Source organism: Dromaius novaehollandiae, chromosome 6 (assembly GCF_036370855.1).
Source record: "Dromaius novaehollandiae isolate bDroNov1 chromosome 6, bDroNov1.hap1, whole genome shotgun sequence".
NCBI lineage: Eukaryota > Metazoa > Chordata > Aves > Casuariiformes > Dromaiidae > Dromaius > Dromaius novaehollandiae.
In genome coordinates, this window is record NC_088103.1 from 24049822 (window position 1) to 24071765 (window position 21944).

General features: G+C 47.6%; 1 protein-coding gene across 1 annotated transcript in view; it reads left to right on the top strand.

Moving 5' to 3' along the window:
• SYNPO2L (synaptopodin 2 like) overlaps window positions 1-21944 on the top strand; it is a 39485-nt gene that overhangs the window by 3734 nt on the left and 13807 nt on the right. Inside the window, exons 2-3 of the mRNA XM_026094948.2 lie at window positions 10389-10540; window positions 13356-14017. Coding sequence (XP_025950733.2) covers window positions 10389-10540; window positions 13356-14017 — 814 coding nt within the window. The remainder of the gene's footprint in view (window positions 1-10388; window positions 10541-13355; window positions 14018-21944) is intronic.

A 21944-nucleotide genomic window follows, 5' to 3' on the forward strand; every position in this document is an offset into this window, starting at 1 on the left:
AGACACTGATATGCTCAGCAGGCAGATACACAGTAGGATCAAAGATGAACAGAGGACATGAATAATTCTACAGAAATTAGGAAGAATTGGAATAGGGAGAGCTAGAGAAACAAATAAAGGGAAAAACGAGGTAAGAACCAAAAAAGGAAAGGAAGCTCTCCATTTTATTCTTAGTTACAGCAATGTCCTTTTTGCTGAAAACAGTGGAACTACTGTGTTCACACTTGGCTTATTATCATTTGCAATGAATCTTTTACCCAGTTAAGCAGATAAAGGATAGTGGGAATTTATGCTACCCCTTACCAAAATAAAGGTGCCTGTTGGTATAGCTCAGTAGCACACAACGATACAACACAACAAATCTTTGGCCTGGAACAATCAGCAGGAAAGACAGAAAACAAGCTTAAAAGCAAGAAATGAAAACGATCCGTAGATAGCAAGATTTTTATTTTAGAAAGACTAAAGGAAACATACATGGCCCTGATGTGCACTGCTTTCCTTGCAAGAAGCTATGAATGATTAGAAGACTTACACATTCTGACAAGAGAGTACAATACAGAGAATAATGCCATCAGATTCTTGGAGGATGTCTTTGCAATAAGGAAATGGGCACCAAATGCATTTGAAACTAAACAAAATATAAAACAACTAGTCTCAGAAAAGTCATAAGATAAGACATAAGCATTAAGTGCACAATCAGCCAAACTAGAAACAATGTGGGGCTATACTACAGAAATAATTTTTACCAAGATTAGCAGGGCAGCTTTAAAGATGGTACAAACTGATGCAAAGCTGTCTTTAGGGAGTCATCTACAAAACAAGATTTATTCCACAACAGAGAAACCCAGTTATTTTACAAAGCAAAGAAGGCACTTGCACCTCCAGCATAGTCTGGTCCACAACTAACACTAAAAAAATTAGTGGAAATTAGAGGCTCTTCAGCTGGTTGTGATAGTGGAGGGGAAAGACCTGGGCATATTAATGTATCACGGGAGGATTACGAGCCAGCAAAATGATGCATCTCTGAAAAAAAGGCAAACAAATGAGCTCCACTTGAGCTGTTTCTAATAAAGTTAGGAAGGCATTGATGTTACTGTGTAGCGCAAAAGTGAGAATTCTTTGGAAATACTCACACCTATGGATTCAGCCACATTCAAGAAAAATTAATTTAAGGCAGAGCAGCTCTAGGAAAGGAGGGGAGGAGAGAAGCCTCATTTCACCTAGCACAAAGGTTAAAAGGTACGGTTGCTGTCCACAAATAGATGTTGGGCAAACAACAGCAGCACAGTTCAAATACAGGACAGCCTTGTCACTGAACAAGTGCGCACGGAAAGGCCAGGAGGAACTAACCAGGGAGGTTCTGCAACAATTTTCCAATCTAGGCAAACAACTGAAAACCTTTTAAAATCAGTGTATGAACAGGAGTGAATGTGGCATGTGAAACAACTGGGGATTGACCCTGATAACTCAAGAGGCTCTTTTCAGCCCCTCTTCTGTACATCTACCCTGCAGTGACAGAATGACGTGTTAGGGTAAGCAGTGATGCACAAGAACTGTATAGCTCCTTGCTTTTAAAAGCAAGAACTGTTTTGTCATTTAAGAGCAGTTCAACACAACATCCTTTCTACCTCTTTCTCACATATCTCCCCTTTCTCCTGTTTCTCTGCTGGCAGTCCACTGCTGTTCCTGTCCCCTCTGCCAGATTTCCCTGCCGCCTGGATGCTGGGCCATGCTGGTCTCTGCGACGTATGGCCTGGCTGCTCTGTCCTGTTCACCTTTGCTCGTGTGACTCTTTCCTGCTGGAGGCTGCCAGCTCTAACCCAAATAGATCTGATGGCTCACAGATTTGCAAGCACTACCTCTTCCTCTCCCCCTTCAGTGAAAGGCGTACAGGCTGCTCTTTATCTGTTTTCTCTCAGTCCCATCTGAGAAAGTACTGCTGGCAGCCTCGCATATAGCAGTCACTAGCACTGGTCTTGCAGGTCTGAGCATGCATCAGCCCTCTAGAAAGAGTGCCTTGAGCAGCTTTTGTAGCATTTTTGGCCATGCCTTATGGCCTGTCGGTGCTCAGACAGGTGCCACACTTGGGACACGGCAAGGGTTTGCAGGATGCAGAGCTGGGGGAGCTTTCCGAGGAGCAGCTGGGCCCCGCAGCCGCAGCGTGCCAGCAGGATGCCAGGCTGTGAGGCTGCAAGTGCAGCCCAGCACAGGGACAGCAGTGAGCGAGGGGCAGAGCCGCTGGGAAGGGCGGCTGTCCTCTTCCCCGCGGAGATGTGCGGGTAGGACCTTCAGGACAACGATAAGAAAGGGGCCTAAAGAGAAAGTCGTCTCCTCACTGTTGCAAATCGCCATTGTTGATCTGTAACAGCTAATGATCCAGTTCACAAGTTCCTGAGCATCACCAGGGCTTAGAGCTAACTGCAAGTGAAGTAGCCTTACACAGGCACTGCTTCCCAGAGCAAGTGAGGAGAGCAGACTGTGTGGACAAACTAGATCAGTCGTTATGTCATTTCCTCTAGACTGTCTTTTGTGTCAAGTTAGGGACTGTGGGTTAGACCAGACAGGCTTTTATTCAGTGAAATTACGCAGTAAATGGTAACTGGGAGTAGTAGCTCATTCTAAAGCAAGACTAGAAGGACATCACAAATTGATCAAGTTTTACCAGGTAGGTGGATCTTTTTGCCACCATAACACTAATTGAAAGATTGCTCTAGAGTCTGATTGAGAAATCACAAATAGTTAGAAACTTGATTTATAGTCTATGTTTGCGCTTGGCTAATCTTTAACCATTTGTTAAACTGCTCCTTTCTCACTGCCCAAGCCATTTCATTCTGTGTTTATAATTTTTTCCCTGCCTGCCTTCCCTCCAAATAACATGAAGCAATCATGCCTATGACAAAATGAGAGTGTCGGCTTCTGGTCTCTCGGACATTACTGTCCTGAATGGTTTCTCCTCCCTCATGTGACCGCAGCCTGCCTCATGCTGCCTCATGCTTTTTGCTTTTGCAAGTTGTCTAAAACTTCTGTTCAAAGCACACTGCAAGAAAAGCTTCCCCTCCCATCCCTGCAGAGGTGAAGAGTCTGGGCAGTAGCTTGTTTATATCCTATCTGGCTATTAGCAGTCTTGGAAGCATCTCAGACATATGACTACCAGCAGTTGTGGTGAAACCACACAAACTGCCTCTATACCTAGTACATTCGCTGGGCCTGGGACCAAGCTCCGGCACTGTGGCCAGCGCTGCAGAGGGGAGCCAAGCCCAGCAGTTAAACTCTTCAGTTCTCCCAGACAGGAGGCCACATGCAAGCTGCCCACTGGGAATGGCTGTGGGAATGGCTGTGGGAATGGTCTGTGCTAGCTCCCAAACCGTGCCTGGGAATTGTTCAGGAGAGCATTAGCTGGCCTGGGCCAAAGGTGTGCTAAGGACCATTTTAACAGTTTAACATCACAGGCAATTGAGGTCCAGAGCCCAGGAACGTTCCCTTGTGTTATTCAACTTACTAGAACTACTGAATGCAGCTATAAAGGCTAAGCCAGTTTCTCTTGTACGTTCATAGATAAAGATGCCTACAAAGAGGCTGCAAGGCATGTGAAGAGACATGTGCCACTGTGACATGCGTGTCCCTGTATGAACGCTCCCTGCAATCTTGCAGGTGCCTGGGGCATTTGTCTAGGCAGCACCAGTTACTGATCCTATCCTTGCCACGGTGCTGCAGAACAACGGTGCTTATCCTCCTCCTCGGGTTTCTAAGAGGCTCTCTTAGGGTTAACAGGTGCTGTGTTTTGGCACAGTAACCCACAATGACTTCTTGCAAACATAAGTGCTTTTTGTCTCGGATTGTATCCTCATTCTATCAATAGACTAGCAGATACGTTTTCATCCTAGCTTGCACTGTCTCAGAATAAATATTGTGGTGGCATATTACACTTAAGACTGCTGCTGTTCAACAGCAGGTAATAACTAAAGAGAGTCTTCTGTTCTGAGCAAGGGTTTTACTCAAAGCTTGCTGCCTTTTACAATGTAGCATTAGGATATAGCGCTGAAGCTGAGAGTGCCTTGTTCTGGCGGACTGAAACCACACTTCTGGATGACTCTGCCTTGTGTGCAAGGCTCCCCTTACTCCTTCTGCCCCAGCTCAATGCCTCTCCCTGTTAAGAGACATTTTGGTGGTTAGATTTGCTTACGAGCTCTAATTGCCTTCGTTTTTGATCCTAAAACCTCTGATGTCAGAGAGAGCAAGGCTGAGCCTCTAGAAAGGGATCTACATGGGACAAGTATGAGCATGTTTCTTCTGAACATTCAATCTCTTTTGTCCCAGAGCTGACAGGTGGGCACAGGAGCTCTTGCTTTTTCACATATATGTCTGGTTTTTCTGAATCCTTGCTTCATAGAAAAAAACACTTGGTATCTTGCTATTTCATTCTGTTGAGAGTCAAATGCTTACCAAATACTGTTAATATCTATTCCAGTATATGTGGCATTACTCCTTGTCAGTGGTACTGCCCTTCACTCACTTTTCAGCTACTCTCACATCAAGTAATAAAAGGCCATGGAGATAAAGCCTCTTTTTACATACCTGGAGATAAAGCCTCTTTTTACATACCTACAGTCAACTCTGGCTAGATACTTGCTCCTAGCAGCAAGCTTTGTGCTAAGCTTTTTGCTTAGGCAAAGAAGGTGAATAGTTTGGGGTTGTTTTTCTGTTTTCCCCCTTTGTATTATCACTGCAAAATGCTCTTTTTAAGGTGTTTAGTTTCAAAAGACAGAGAAGACTAACAACCCCTGATTGCTTGCATTTGTTTTATATAGTTATACCCCTGGTACAAATCGAAATTAGGTCCAGTACACTGAAGAAGTTGTTCTCCTCTCTTGCCAACACTGGGTTAGCAGCATCCCCCTTGCTAGTACGCTCGAGGTGGTGATGGATTACAGGAGTCTTGCATGCACTTAGCAGACTGGCCAGCACCAGCATCTTCTGCCACTACCAGCTTTCATCTCCAGTCCCCCTTGCCCAGAAGCCACACAAATCTTTGCTTCTACTCAAGATCTTTTCTTTCACCACCCTTCCCTTGCTCTGCTCATTTACTGTCCCAGCAAATTTCTGTTCTCTCTCTTTCTCTCTAGGTGAGCACCCCTAATTAGCCTCACTGGATAACCTGTGAAATAGGTCCACAGGGACACTGGACCTACTTTACCAAGAAGCCAGTCACTCAGTGGCACTTCTTAAATGAGAATAAGGTGTTTGGGCAGGAAGTTACGGGAACTAAATAGAGAAGTATAATTGTAATGGCTAGTGTAATTATAATATATTAGAGTAAATATCTCATGTAAAATTGCTGAGATGTGACATTGTTCACATCCTTAATAGACAAGGCACAGAATAAGTATCTTACTGGATCTCTGCATTCAGGTAGGCAGCTGAGACACATAAAATTTAAGAGTCAGAGCAAAAGGCTGCTGAAGAACCTCCTGATTTTGTGACTCCTGTCATCTGTGGCTCACAGTTTGAATATCTTCTCCAAGGTCACACAAAAGATCATCCAGGTCTCCTGAATTCCACTCTAGTGTTTTAACCACAAGGGCATCTTCCTGGCACAAGTGCAGATTAGGTGCTGCTCCATTAACCAAAATGCTGTGAACAGATTTTCGGAGAGAAGAGATGGTGGGGTGTGCTTCTGCTCTGGCAGCTAACAAGTGCTGCATTTGTAGTGGGGCTGAGCAGGAAGTCCTGGGAGAAGCAGACCCAAATGTTGGTTGGCTCTTAAGTTCCTACCTGAGTTCATTCCCTTTTAGTAATGCTTTATACTGCTTTATATTACAATGAGGCAGTTCTTATCTCTCTGGGGGAACCCTGTGGCAGGACTACATTTCACATAAGGCCGTGAATGAAACTCAAAACACCTCCAGGTTACCATGGACCCTATGCCCTTGTAGCTGCTGAGAGAAGGGGAGCAGCTGTGTGATTGATTTGAGACACAGTCAGAGAGTAGAAGGGGGGATCGGATGGAAAGACCAATTGTAGTTGATCCACAACTCTGGCTTGGCCTGAGTTTGCTAGGTTGTTGCTGGAAAGATGCATTAGGAGGTTAGGGCAAAGGCAGATAATGTAACTTGCCTTCCTACCTTACAGACTGAGCTCTGCTGATGAAAGAGAGGAGGTGTGAGGTACCCTGGGGAGACGATGGGCAAAAAGGCATGAACCTACTACAACTTTTTCCTGAAAGGCACTGCAAGCCACTTCCGATTGCCCACAACAGATTTTCTTTCTTAGGAAGAAGTGGGGCTGGCCAGCAGGGAGGGTGGTTACAGAGTTGCAAGACAGGTTTCCTGGGCTATACTCAGGCAAGACATGAAGCCACTAAGTTATAATCAGGATTACTCTATTCTTAGCGTCCCTGCATGTGTTCACCCCCCACATACCACTATCTAAATATAGTGCATACTGAAGGACAGATGCTGCCAAGTTGCATCTGACCCCCTCCTCCCTTGCATTCTGTTCCCAAAAGCTAGGCCAAAATCCCCAACACACGTCCAATAATCACTGCGTCTTTTTGTCTCTTCAGGACTTTACAAGGAAAATTCTGTTAACACCTCTTCCCAGTGCTGGCCTTCCTGGCATCTCCTAGCACTGGCCTTCCTTGCAACAACTTTTCTTCTTCCTTTCCTCTTCATTTGTTGCCCTTAACCTTTTCCTTTTTTTCTCCCCTCAGCTATTTCCACCCCCTCCCTCTTGTCTGATTCAATAGGATCAGTCAGAGGAACAGGGTGAAGTAGTGACAGCAAACATGCATATATATATATATGCATGAATATATATATTCATGTAAGTAGGTGCTGCACAGAAAACCAAACCTCCTTGACAAGAGTGCAGTGAGGCGGACAATTTTCTATGTAAATGTGTTTCACTGGTTTATAGATCCAATATTCCACATTGATTTATATTTTCAATAGCACAAATGAGTAAGACCCTGATATTGGGATTCCCTCAAAGCAGCTGAAATCCAAACCGGAGAGTCCTCCTAGGGGAGCCCGGGTGTGCCATGGGGAGGGAGCGTGTCCACTGAGGCAAGGAATGGAAAGTACAACAGGTCGCTGAGAGGATCAGAGAATTTGTGGGTTTTTCCCCTGCAAAGGGAGAAGTGAATCCTTCCAGTGTCCCAGATCGGAGAGTGCAGTCCCCCTAGGCCAAGTCCAGGGCTGCCCCTTCTCAGCGTCCCTCCATGCTGCTTCTGACTCGCACAAGAAAGTGCTCCAAGGATTTTCTACAGGAAGCAGAAAGGATTTCTCTTTAAAATGCCGCTTTTCCTATCCTTAGCCATCTCTTCAGAAGAACTGCCGGGTGACACCTTCCTTCCTGTCCGCAGCCTAAGCAAAAGCTCCGTATTAGCAATGCCGCATGTGGCTCGCCGGGTGACCGGGAGAGGGCATCCTTTGGGTACGGGGAGCAAGTGGTGGGGCTGAGGGCAGCCTGACCTTCAGGATGGGCAGCGAGCCTGGCCCCTGGCCTCAAAGCGCTCGGTGCTGCCCTCACTGCGAGTGAGACACACAGGCTGCGGTTCGTCTTTAAAGGTCTCCATAGCCCTGTGCTGGGAGTCATACAAACTGGCAGGCTTGTACTGGTCTGCATCCAGAGGCTGTCCAGTGTCTGGCAGGCAGCACCCTGCTGACAGGGCTGTGGATTAACTCCTGTCCTTTCTGTGCAATATGCCTTTTCCCTCTCTCCCTGCAGAATCCTCTTCTGCCTTTAACCCCTTTGCTCTCCTCGCCTGGCAAGTTCAGTGAGGTTGGGGTTTGTCGTTAAAGTGAGGCTGTGAAGAGTGTGTTTCCCTTTGCCCCAGGAAGCAGATTTATAAATTCCTGGAGAAGGTTTTATAAACCAGGGGGGAGCTGAATGCTAGGAATACTTGCATGCTATTTTCAGACTCTCTAGGTCTTTCCTGGGCTGGCCACTGGTCCTCTTTTCTCAAGGAGGAGTGGAGACAGGGAGGAGTCCTCTCTTGTATCACAGGGCTGCTGCAACAGCACTGAAGTAACTCTAGTTGCTTTAGAGCACAGGCCTTTTGCCTCTCTGGTAAAATCTGAGCACAAACTAGTTACTCAGCCTGTGTGGGGCAGCTATCGTGGTCCCACCAGCCTCCCCTGCCGCGCAGGTGCCTGGAGCAGCAGCGGGCAGTGTGGGAGCGCAGCCTGGCCCTCCCCAGGAGTCCCGACGCTTGCTGGCAGGGTCCCGCAGCACTGAGGGTCCTGCGGACTGTAGGAAGCCAGAAAGGCTTAGGGCCACTGGTCTGGGCGGCCCCCAGCCCGCAGCCGGTTGGTTTCAGCTGGCACAGAGGAGTATGCTGGGATGTGAGGAATGCGCTGAGCACCTGCTGGCAGCCTTTAATCCCCAGTTCCCTCCCTCCATACTTGGGAGATGCACTCAGCAAACATGTTCCCATCCAGGGCTGAGCACTGAGCGCTTGGCCTGGAGCAGCCGTTGGCTTTTCGGGGAATATTACCGGGACGCCTTCCTTTTAAACCACACTTCAGCTTTCTCTCTCTGCGTTAGTTGATGTGTCAGTGGGTAGCGGTGCTGCTATTTCTTCTCGGTTAACAGCTGCCCCCTTCCCAGTATTGGCAAGGGGCGTTTGTTCTGTAACAGCAGCAAAGTGGTTCTTCACCGACAGTTTATTGCAGACCTACATGTTCCCATTCCAGGCTGTTTATATTAACAAGGAAGGAGATAAAGGGCTAAGGTGACAGGGGCTGATGGATATGGCAGCTGGGATGAGCCAGTCTCTATTTTAAGCATGCTGGCAAAATTTGGGGTCAAGCTGGAGAGGCTACAGAGTGATAAAGTGCTAGTGAACACACAAACAACTCAGAGGACAGCCCACCCTCTTTCCACCCTCTTCCCCAACACCTCCCAGCTCTGCTGGCAGGCTGACCAGGGAGGTGTGCTGCTCTTGCCTGCTCAACCCTGGCCAGCAGAGTCGAGCCCTGGGCACAAACACCCCATGGGTGCCAAGGGCCTGGGCCCTGAGACCAGCTGGTGGTGCCAAGGGACCTCCTCGGGGCTCCAGCTCTCTCCTTCCCTCCTGCCCCCTGCCCTGCAGCCATGCTGACGGGGCAGAAATCCACACACCTCCGCTTCCCTTCTTGGGGCTGCCGTGGGATGCAGGGCGAAGTAGCTTGTGCGATTTCCCCATATACTTGCAAAGGATTATGGCCAAGTCTGGTCGCCTGAGCAGCAAGACTAGAAGATATAGATGAAGGTGTCCTGTTGTGCATTACCTCTCTGCAGGGATCTGCCATGGTTGGTTTACTGGACACTCTGTTAAACAGCTCTGCACTGGTTTGTCTCTCAGTCAACAACACTGCAAGAGCTGAAGAAATCTGCCAGAAGCGTTTACAGATGCAGTGTATTACTACCTTGGGCCTGATTTGCTCTGGCCCCGTGTTTTTGTCTGGCTATTCCTGTCTGTGCAAAATGAGTACATTATGGGTCCTAAACAGTCCTACAAGAAGACGGTCCCATTGCTCACCTACATGGGAGAGGTCTGTGCTTTGGGCTGAGCCGGCATTTGCTTTTTTTGCTTGAGTTAACAGAAAGGCTAGGCTGGGTCAGGGGTTTTAATAGGAGGTTTTACTTGTGCGTGAGGGAAAGAAAGAAAGGAGAAACACAAGGTCTGTGAAGGCCATGAGAAGCCACAGAACTGGGACCTAGTCTGAAACTAGGGATCCAGACTCCACTCTCAGATACAGCAATGCATATCCAGCACAGCTCCTGTTAAGGCTAAAGATTTATTCCAGGTTTCTGCTCGTGTAACAGGACACCATATGGCCTGACTGAGATATACAGCAACATAGTGGCCAAAGCCATGACAGCAGGAATGCTTGACAGCAGGAAGTGCTGTGGAGTCCCCATCTCCTCCCAAGGTGGGCTTCCCCGAGGCAGGTGCCTGCAGGGGCTCTGCACGCGTGCTGGGGGTCATGCCAAGGACGGGCAGTAGGGGCGGACAGCAGGAAATGCTCACACGCAGCCAGGTACCTGGATTGTTTGCAAAGAGGTCCTGTTCCTTTCAAAAACACAGACTCCCTTTGCAACTTAGGAGACAGGAAAAGAGCATGTAGGTGTCCATCTGCACTGAAAAACTCAAATCTGGCTGGTGCTCAAGTCAGGCCTATGTTTACCATCGTCACCCTTGGAATAACCAGGGATGCAGAGGCCCAGCAGCACAACCAGGACTCACTCAAGAGCACTGGTCCTTCACTGGCAGCGCAGTGTTCTTAGGCCTTATTTGGTTCCTTCAGGGATCGAGCAGTAAATGGGCCAGAGAGAACAAGCAACTGAGCTAAATAGCTGCTGTTCTTCCCTCCATCCCTAACCTCTCTCTTCTGCGTTTCCAGATCCGGAAGAGAAGCAAAGCATGCCGTGGAGGCCTGTGGGAAAATGATGTGCTAGTATCCATCAACGGGAAATCATGTGCTGGCCTCTCCCATGCTACTGCCATGCAGATCATCGACTCTTCCAACGGCATGCTCAACATCCGTGTGAAAAGGTAATAACCACTCCCAGCCACCGGTGCTGTGGCAGCGCAGGCAGCAGGGCAGCTTCATCCCGCACAGCAGTTACCCACACCTAACAGAGAGAAGGCAGGCAGGAAGCCTTTGGTTTCTTCATGCTCTGAAGCATACTAGGAGGACTTCCCCATGGCTAAGGTGTGGTCATCCAAAATTTTTGGACCATCTCTGTGCTGCTCTCCAGAGTGAACTGACCCCAGATCTCCCTGCCCTTCAGGCTGTAGGAAATCTGTTTCCAGTGTGAGGAATATGCTGCAAAGAAGGAGCAATTTAGACTCCTACCAGGTAGTTGCCATAGGGCAGTTCATCTCAGCAATTAATAGAGACTTCAGTTCATTCTGGATAAATGATTATTCTGTAGAAGTGGATTTGAATACATATTGGATAACTGAGCCAAGACAAAAAGTGAAGGAAAGATTACCCAGAACATTTGCTACAGGAGGTCATGGTAGTCCAACAGGGTGTGAAAAGAGTTCCACAAAACTAAGAGATAAGTAGGTGAATCCCTTTTTCCAGGAAGAAGTATCTCTAGCAAAGTCTCTAGTCTAGCAGAATACTGGAGATGAGGTTCAGCTTAAGCATGAAAACGGTCCCAGTGACTTCACTGGTTCTGCCACTGCTAAAGTTAACCCTGTGCCTCAGTGCATGTTGGATGAGGCCCAAGCTGTAAATTAATCATGTAAAAACAAGGGCAGCAAAGCTCTGTGAGGTCCCAGGTAATCCGCACTACTCCCAAAACAGAAGTCGCTCTCAGGAAATAGGCCTTGGTGAAGGGGCCTGAGAGCTGCGATTTCTGCAGTCCTGAGCAGAGAGAACCCTGGGTGAGCAGTGGCGAGGGAGAGCCATCCTGCTTGAGGGTGTCTCTAAAGCGGAGGTGGAGGTGGGCAGTGCTCAGAGAAGGAAGGAAACTGTCAGCTTGAAGGATCCTCTCCTCGGCTTCAGGGAGCGTGTCCTGGTGTGGTCTGATGCGCTCACCCAATACCCCAGCTGCGATTAAGTGTGATGAGTGAGCCCTGCAGAAGACGGCCAGAATAGCACCGGGTCCCATGCCAAGGCCTTATCTCACCACATTGGAGCCTATCTGCAGCCAACAGGTGCCGGGGCAAATTCCACTGGGCCAAAATCAGCACACTTTGAATTAGCAAAGTGACAAAGGCAGGCTGGGGAGCCAGCATTAAATGGTCTGGGAATAACATAACTAGTTGGCTTCATCTTGGGTAGTGGAGGACTCATCAGATATTACTGTCCGATCACATCTCTATTCCCACTTCATATTTATATTCCTGGGGAAAACAGCAATCGGTTCCTTTCAGACAGAAAAGGTAGCTGGATGACTCTGGAGTATGTAAGGTCATATGTGTATTTCCATTTGGGGCGGGATGTGTGTGAAAAGAGGGAGAGAGAGGGAGAGAGATTGTGACCTGAAGAGACAGTGCAGAAGACAAACAGGCTTACAGGCAGTAATGCTTTTCATTTATCTGGTCTAGTATTTAAAGAAAAGGAAGGACTTCTGTGTTTTGTTTGGGGAGCCAAATGAGAATTCATAATAGTAAACAGTATTAAAAAAATAAACTGACAAAGAAAAAGTGCCAAGCCCTTAGTTTCCAACAAGGTTTGCATTTGTCATGAACATGAATTTTTCACACTTCAGAGACTGGATAAAAACAAATTAGGATCCAAATCATGAACTCCATGGCTTTGCAGAGGCAACATTGCCTGGCTCTGCAGCAGGCATGCTCCGAAAGCATATACTTGGGGCTCCTTTGTAACAACAAGCTTTGTTGGCTCTGGCAAGGGAAGGAAAAAGTTCTCTGCCATATCTGTATAGTCCGGGGTCAAACCACCTTTGAAATCCAGACTAGCTCTTGAGCAGGAGGAGAGCAGAACTGGCTCTTTCCCTCCAGCGCAGCCAGTTCTCCCTCCGGCAGCCAGCAATGGGACTGACTGCCCATACTCTGCCCTGCCCCGACTCTGGTACCTCCTTCCTGCTGGCTTCTGGGCTAGAAGCTGGTACGTCTAAGCCCAGGCGAATGCCGCCGTGGAGCTGCCTGGCTGGCATGACTGCAGTACAGTCATCAAAACCCTTGCACTCGGGTTGCTTGCTTGTGAAGCAGTCCCACAGTGAGCAGGCCACTGATCAGACCTTTCTGACCAGCAGAGTCCTACCCCCTAAAACAGCTTGGGCCTTTTTCTCCTAAGTATTTTCTATTTACTCCCATGTAGAGGCCAGGGCAAACACACAGCACTGACTCCTGCCTTTGAAGCCCACTGTAGACTAAAGCAGTTTTGAGAATGCCCTGATCTGCAGGGCTGGCACAACTCTTAAGATGCAATTTCAGCTGCCAGTAACATCTGGAGTGTGGTGGGATGGCTAAGGCACTATCTCCCTCATGTGCCTGCCAAGCTGCAGGCTGTGGCCTGGAAGTGGCACATTGCTTTGTACTGGGGGATGTTTGCTGTGCAGAAATTCACCTCCTGGGGAGAAGGGCCTGGGGAGCTGATTAAGCTGGCTCTGCAGATTTTTACGCTCTCAGGGCATTCTGATTTTCATATGACCTCCAAAGAGGTCATGAAGCAGAAAATCAGGATGAGAGCATGTAGCTGATACCAGAGATGAATCTCGCCTTGGTGACTGCACCTGCACTTTAGGTGCCTGTGCCCCCGAAAGACACCTAAACCCAGGCTCAGAGTCCTTATCCCTTCCCCCCCGGTGGACTCTCTCCTCACGTGCAGGGGTTCCCTTCCAGCCCCCATCACCCAGACCTCACTTGCCACTTTACCTTCTCCCCACAGAATAGTTGGTGGTGACCAGACGGGCCCCCGGCTCCAGCGCTCCCCTTCCCCAGGGCAGCGAGTGCTCTCCCCGCCATCCCCGCTCAGCCCTCCGGCGCAGCTGCTCAGCCCCGAGCCAGCGGGAGCCCTGGCCCCAGCACAGCCCCAGCAGCCGCGGAGGCCGCAGAGGCACCTGGAGAGCCTGACCTCCCCCCCGGACAGTGAAGCCTACTACGGCGAGACTGACAGCGACGCTGACAACGTGGCTCAGGAGAAGCAGCGCCGGGCCCGCAAGAAGAGCCCGCGCTCCCCACCGGACAGCACCACCAGCAAGGCGGAGGGGCCTCAGGACGAGGTGTCCCTGTCCGAGCAGAGCGGCTATGAGAGCACCCCAGAGGCTGCCGTGCAGGAGGGAGCCGAGGCGGACGGCTCCAGCGGGGTGGCCAAGAGGGAGATTGCCTATTCGCCCGGCAGCCGCGCGGACACCCCCTTCTCGGACAGCGAGGGGCAGCTGCAGCCGCCCTCACTGGAGGGACAGGAGCTTTCTCCAGAGGCCCTGCTGCTGCCTCACGCCACCAAGGCTATCCGAGCGGAGCGCCATCTCATCCCCATGGTGGGACCTGTTGAGCACCCCGTCGACGAAGACCTAACCACCACGTATGCGGAGAAAGCCAAGCAGGCCAGTAAGTCCTCAGCACCCCACCACTCATGCCTGCCCTCTCCCTGCGCGGGATCTCCTTCCGAAAGCCCCGTTCCTGTGGATGTCAAGGGGGTTATTGCTTCTGGTGTGGGATGAAGCCAAGCCAGGTCAGCCCTGTAGGGACTGGGGTTTCCTATTGCAACTTTGGCACTGGGGTCTAGCTCACCCAGGATGTCCCACACAACAGGTAAGACAAAGCCTTTGGGGTCTAGGATTCACTTTAGGCTGAAGAATATTCAGCAGAAATGATGCTGTCAGGGAAGAAATTGCGGTTTAAATTTCTTAGGCCTGGCCATTCAGTGATCTCAGTGACTTCAGTTTGCTCCTTAGCTATCTGTGTCCATGCACAAGGCCCACTCAGAGGGATCTCAGAGGAGCCCCTGGTTCATCTCCTCTCTCCCCAGGCACAGAGGTATATGGCATTATACACAACTAAGGACCAAGTAAGGAGATCATCTGCAGTCAGCCCAGTCCTACAGGAGTGTTGGCAGTAGCTCATTTATTTCTTTGGGACTGCTTCACTCTGTCAAGCTCAAGGAGGGGCTTGTCTGCATCCATGTTTGGAGGATGTTTTCTGCAGTCATTTGCTGCAGCAAGGGCGGCTGTGTGTGGCAGCAGCAGTAGCTGCTGAGCTCTGGTAGAATTGGTCTCTTGTAAGGTATCAGCAGCAGGGGGCTGCCAGCAAGGACACGCAGGAGCAGGTAAATCAGTTAATTCTGACGGTTCCTTGTAGTGGGACCCCTGTTACCTGACACCTTTCCAAGTGGGATAAAGCGCTGAAAAATGCAGTGTGGTACATGGGTCATGGACCTGAAGTGACCTTAACTGTGAATATGTTTTCTGCTTTCTGCTACATATGTATTATTTCAAACAGAAACACAAAGGCAGAGCAAGATCCTATTTGACTTCAAAGCTGTGATCTATCTGACTCTGTTAAAAACAAGGTCATCAGTAATTTTTTTCATGAGTACCTCAGCACACAGTATGATTGACTAATTTACACTTATCTGAGCCTAGAAATGAAGCAGGTTTTAGAAAACTGACTTTACTGGGGGACTTAACTTGGAGGATCACTCATGGGAGCCCTTATTACAGACTGGGAAACTGAGATATAGAAAAGTTAATAGAAATAAAATGCACAGATTCTAACTCTAATTCTCTGCTCTAAATGCTAGACATGTTTTTCCAGAGCAAATAACATTGCAAGACAATTGTTAAGCCTCTCTTTTCTCTTTTCATTCCTCTACTTTGCATAAGGGATCCTTTGGAGGTTACTCTCAAATCCAGGTTGCTTCCTTCAGGCAGGGCACTGGCTTACTGCTCTGCCCTGCGCTGAGAGGGCAGACTCAGCTGGTTCCCGTAAATCAGGCCCTACTAGGCAGTACAGCTGACCTGGTGCCTCATACTGTTCCCCAGCCTATTTAGCATTCACTTTCCTCAGGAGAGCAAAGAAAGTAGCAATTTCAGCCTCCCTGAGGATGAAGCTATTTTTTCCCCTTCGAATAATGTACAAGAATGAGGCGAATGTTGAGAAAGGCATGTTCAGCTGCTCGCTGCCACCTGATAGTCCTAGCAGTGGATGAGCAATTGCTTTACATCAAGGCTTATTTCCATGGACAGCGTCAGTAGAGAAGGCTCCCAGGAAAGCCATGTATTTAATGCAGAGCATTTCTAATGGCAAGATAATATCCCATGGCAGAAGGTGACGCAACTCTATTGCCAGCTAGAGGGAGGGTTCCTAGAAGCACTGCAGACTGAGATAATATTTTATTTTTCCTAATACTCCCACCTTTTGGATTATGTTTGACCATGGGTGTCCTCATGTAAGAGTCACAGCATAGCTCTGCTATGGATGGATGGCAGAGCTTCATGGCAATTCACACACCCGCCTGGCCTTTTGTTGAATTAGCAAGTAATGTGAAGGCAGATCTCTATGTCTTGGTTATGCTGGAGCACAGTAGCCATTAAAAAAAAAAAAAACAAAGTCATGGTCATTAGCCACTAACTCTGGGAAGGAAGGAAGCAAGGAAGGAAAGAAGCGGGATGGAAGGTGTTCATTATGGGGTTAGCAGAGCTAAGGAGCACCCACACCTCCCACAGGCGGATGGGGGACTCCTGAGCTGCCCTGACTCCCAAGGGGAGGCTGCCTGCAGAGGAGCTATAGGCAAGGGAGGCACATGGTGCTGCATCTGGTGCTAGGAAGCTGTAGCCTTGGAAAGATATTTGGGCATGCATTGATTTGGCTGCCTCAGGTTGCTCCAGGCTCTTTGGAGCCAGCAGACTTTAAAGCTCTATTTCTCTGCCTTTCTTTAGCAATACCCAAAGCACAATAGCCTCCACTGGGACAGGGGGACACCCGAGCTTTTGTAAATGTGAAGACAAAATCAAGCTCATGGTTTAGAAACTAAGCAAGTTTTTGAAAAATGACTTAACTGGGGTAGAGGACTTGGAGGATCAGTGACAGAAGCCCAGAACTTGATGTAGAGGCAGCAGGCACTTAAGGATCATTCTTGCTACCTATTCAGATCTCTGCCTTTTTGCAGCACTGACTACCTCTCTAAGCATATTCCTGGTGTACCTGCTCAGCAAACCCTCCTTATCTTGCCACAGCTGCCACTGCACCATAAGAATGTGAATAACTCTTTTTTTGTTTGTCGTGACTGTTACCAGATGGTTCCTTGCCTCTGCTTCCTAGAATACATTCCTCCAGCTTTCTCATGCCTGCCGTTTGCTCCGAGTTTTGGAGAATTCTTCTTATCCTTTGTATTCATTCTAACTTTTCACCGTCATTCTTGAGTGACAGAGACCCTTCCCACCTGCCCCTGCACCTCAAGCAAAGAGAATCGCAGGTATAGTTGCAGCAGAGTTCTCCAGAAACAACATTAAATCTACAGATGAATAGGTGAAATTCCTGCGCCAGAGCAGAGGTACAGAAAAGTTCTTTTGCACACCACTAAGAATAGCAACTGATATTTTTTATAGTCCTATTGGCCTGCCAGGATCTCAGTAAGACTGCTAGGGCTTGTCAGCTCTTGGGTTTTCTCAGACTTAAGATCTGTAGTTCTGCTCTTTATTTTCTATCCCTAGAGCTTTTTTAGACCTTTGCTTTCTCAGCATTCACCTCACTGAATGCTTTCCAGAGCTTTGAGCTTTCTAGATCATTTATAAGTTGATTCAGCCCCTGCCTCTCCTTTTTTGTATAACTTTCCTTCAATTCTGGTGGTGTTAGCAAATCTGATCTCAGCTGATTGTATACAGTCCTCAAGATCATCAATGAAACTATGAAATGCTTCTCATACTCCCCCGACCCTCTTTCCTATGCTCACCCTGATGGATGATCAGTATTTATGCTCTGATTGCTACTGATTCATTTTCTGGTAGTTTTCATCTGATTGACCTCTTTCAGTACACTTTTTTTTTTTTTTTTAATCAAAACCCCCATGTCCTGACAACTACAGCTGCTTTCCCAGCCTTTGCTAAGAGAATATAAATCACAGAGCAATTGCTAGGGGTAACACTGCTGCCTAACATCTGCTTTGAACAGCGGTAACACTGGAGCAAATGGAGCTCACTTACTTCCACTAGCCAAGGATTTGACTTCAGGAGCAGAACAGGCAGGTGCACCCACTGCGTGGTGGCAAGTACAAGCAGCCCAAGAGGATGAGCTGGCAGTGGATGGGATGGAACGAAAGTAGCACAGGGAGGAGGGGGCACCCACTGATGCCCTGCATGTAGTCAGCAGCTGTGATGTGCCTCTCCTTCCCCAGCAAAGACACAAGGGCTCAGAGCTCCTTAGAGAGGCAGCAGCCCTTGCAGGGAGGTTTGGGCCTCTCTCCTTCAAAGTTCCTGCCCTACCAGAAGTTGCACATTGGTGTTGGCTCATTTCTCCAGCCTGTGGGACAAGCTCCTCCATCTGCCTGACCCTCCACAGGACACAGCTGCCAGAAGCTTGCTGGGACACGCCAGCTCAAACCCCACTCAGATCATTGCTAGGGCAGACTGTCAGGGCAGTGAGGAGCCACTCAGCATCCAAGTGTGGGGAACTTGCCCTACCAGTAATAGGGACTTCAATCTTCATTGCTACCCGCTGGCTACTGTGCACCCCGTTGTTTTGCTCAGTGGGGCAAGAGAACAGCTAGCAAACAGGACTTTCTGCTCTGCTTTAAATGAACTACAGGAGGGCATTCATACCTGTGAATAGCCAGTATTTTAATAGCCAGTATTTTCCTTAGTCTTAAGAAACCAAAGTACAAACTCATTTCCTTTCCCTATAACAGTCACTTGCTCTGTTTAAAGAGGTAATTTAATTCCTGGGGAAGGTGGGGGGCTTTAGGTTCCTAATTCATCATCACTGTCAAGGGTCAAGCCACGTGCTCCCCAGCAGTGACTTCTGTGCTGCCTGGACAGTGCAGCAGGGAAGTAAGACGTAGCAAGATGGAAAATAGAAATAAAAGAATCTGACTGAGTTGCAGGAGGTTAGAAGAAAGCAGGGACTTGTGGCAGGGAAAATCAGCCTATACCTGATACAAGTAATTGCTGGTGACGTTCCTCAGTTCCCCACAGCTCCATGGTGGCTCTTGTGGTGTCTCCTTTCTGCACAAATGCTCACCCCACCGTGGGAGGCTTGGGATCCATCCGTAGCGAGGGCTGCTTCTCCTCAGACACCTGGGCACTGTAAGGTGTGCTGTAATTTCACCCCCATCCTAAATTGTCTCACATGTGGAATGAGCTCAGGCTTTCTCACCAATTGGAAATACCAATCACTGGAAGAAGACAGGCATACCAGGACAACAGTCTAGTCCTAACTTGCTATCACGCTGTAGGAATTTTTGTCACTGCAAGAAGTGCTTCAAAATATCTCAATTTAAACTTATCCACTGGACTATTTTTAGTTCCTAGGACTCAAGAGCCTTTCCATGTATGGTGGGGGAAGGGAGGAAAAAATGGGTGGGGAAATTTCCTCCTCTGCTTTATAAGGGCCTGGCTGCCTGTGCAGATTCATCAAAGTTACTGCATTCCATATCAGAAAAGGAAATCCTCCTTTTTAAAGCGGATGTACAGCAACATCACTTGACGAGATAGGATGCTTATAAATAAGTGGCCTATTCATTGAAGGGTCATACAGATTTCTTCTTCCAAGAGTGACTGCAATCACACTTCTCTGCAGAGAGGGTGAGTGTAACAAGCCAACTATCAGCTTATTTCAATGGGTGGAGGCCATAGGAGTTGTGAAGAAGATAAAGTACCTGAATGGCAGTTTGAACTTACTGCACCACATTTTCTACTTGGCTTTCAGTTTTGACAACTGTGACACTAATGATGGATATTAGGCTAGCTTAATGGTTTTGCCATTCTCTGCAGTCTAGAAGACCAAAGGGTTTAGGATAGTAGTCAACTGTCCCCATTCTACCTGCTTTACGGTAGAATAGAAAGGCATTCTACATAGACCAGGAGGAAATCAAGATTCATTGCCTGAACTATTGATCTTATAGGAGGTCTGTCTCTAGCAGTATGAAGCAATGCTGAATAACCCTTGGCCCTTGCTACTCAGTGAGCAGCCAACCACTAGGAGAACAAGGAGAACCACCTCTGTGGTTGAATCACGGATGGAGAATCTGATCTCACTTCAGCTCACATTAAACTGGGAATTGCCTCCACCTGGGAAATCAAGAAAACTACATTGGTGTATGCAATCGAGTTGAACATCTTTGCTTAAGAATCTCCCACTTAGTATTAACATTCAATTTTGAATTCTCTGCAGCTTGGAAGGCATTAGTAAAGAAGATAACACTGAGATAAACACAGTGCATCTGGAACCCTCTCAATCCAGTTTTAGGCTTGAATATCGTGTACCTTTTGTCCTTATGCCTTTGGTTTATTTTCATCTTCTATCCAAAGCACAGAGGTGATATTTTCTGGCTGATGTATTAACTCTGTCTGGCAGACAGAGATTGTATGGTAATGCTGACTCTCCTGGCTAGTGTAGATGATTTTTTCCTTCTTTCTTGAGCAATCTCAGAAATTGTCACAAGCAACCGGCCATCCTCCTCAGGGGTTCTCGCTGGAGACACGCAGCATCATTCCCTTTGGGCACTGCTCTTGCCCAGCATTTCAATGGAAGATGCTGTGGTTGCAGCACTGTAAGTAAAGCTAATAGAGCTCTGCTCTGCTTCTCTCTGCTCGGTACCTCACTGCTATCTTGCTGCGCAGTCTGACAGAGATAGGGTTTTAGGTGAACATGCACTCACTCAATAAATCCAGTTGGATATAATGTTCTCAGTGAGGGAAAGATCTTTAGTATCTGAAGGTGTTTGGAGGAGAGCTGTATCTGATCCCTGAAGTGAAAAGGTATACTCGCTTTTGTCCTAGTATTTCCAGCTCTAGATGTTTTTTAGTGCTTTTTTTAAACTATCAGTTAGCTCAGACATTTCTTCTCTATGCTGTTACTGTCAGGGCAGGGACTCTGACTCTGCAGCACAGTTCCTCAGACATAGCCAGATCTTGCTGATGGTGAAATGGTGACAGCAGCTCTCTCCTGAGATCACACTTCCATGGTCCTTGGAGGGCCCAGGTGAGCGATTTTTCAGAGTATGCTGCCATGCACATTTAGCTAGCTTAGCCTGTCTCAGTGCATGCACTTGTGGAGTGACTTTGGTTAGATAATGGCTGACAGGATGTGGAAGGCTGATGGGGAGTAACGGGATTAAGCCAAATTGTTGCTAATAATTGGCAACATTCATAGTGTGTGTTTTAATTATGCAATGTGCTCAGATCTCAAGGTGATTAGAGCAATAATCGCACTGAAACAATTATATAAATAACCCCCTAGGCTGTCTCAGCCAACATGATAGTTTCTAGGTTCCAGGATTTTCAGAGCAGAGCTGAAAAAAACCTTAATGCAAATAGGCAACAGGAATCCCTCTCCTTGTCTAGGATTGTTTCCATCAGGTCTGAAAGTGATGGGACTTGCTGAAAAGGTTGGGACAAGTAGCCAAAACTACACAGAGACAACACTGAAATGATGAGACAAAGTGACAGGGGAGGGAGAGGCATAAAAAGGTGAGGCATAAAAGGACTTTCACAAAGGGTAATTAAACAGAAGGGTCATTGCTTAACAAGAATGAGAGAAAATTGTGGCTAGGAAGGAGGAAACTGTCACCCTGACAAGTATCATTCTTTAGTTTCCATTAAATCTATCATAGGAAGAGAGATCAGTCCGTTGTGAAATCTGTAAAGCTTCACTGTTGTCAGTGTATCTACTGCTTATGTTAACCAAGGATCTGTCCCTTAATATATAAGAGATAGGAGCAGGAACAGGGGTGAGTAGATTCAGCATGTCTGAATATACGTATACACTGAGCACAGTGAAAAGGACAAGCCTGAATCATATTCTCTCTAGAGGTGTAATGTAGGGAATTAGTGGAAATTGTGTCAGAACAGCCCTCAGCCATTGATAAATATTCTAGAATGAGATGGGAAGGGTCTCAGTGGAAAGAGATCAAGAATAGCACAGACACTGGCTCTAGGGATCACAAAAAAGTAAGTGTAGCTTCAGTTAGGTGAATGAAGTAGTTATTTTGAACATACTTTGTGGAAAGCAAGACCATCACTAAAACCAATATGGATTAATCAAAGCTAAAATAAGAGACACTTACTGAGCTGTTTGGTAAAATAACAGGCTTAGTGGCTGAAGAAATAAGGTGTACACAGTATATGCTGACTTCTGTAAGATATCTGATATGGTTCCACATGACTTTCCCAACTAGAAAAATATGGATGAGGTGGGACTACTGTAAGGTGAGTGCACAATTGGCTAAGAATAGAACAGAGAACATAACTATTAATGTCTCATGATGTCAAGTTAGCTAGTTGGCTAAGTTGGTAGTAGTGTTTCACTGCACTTCTGAATC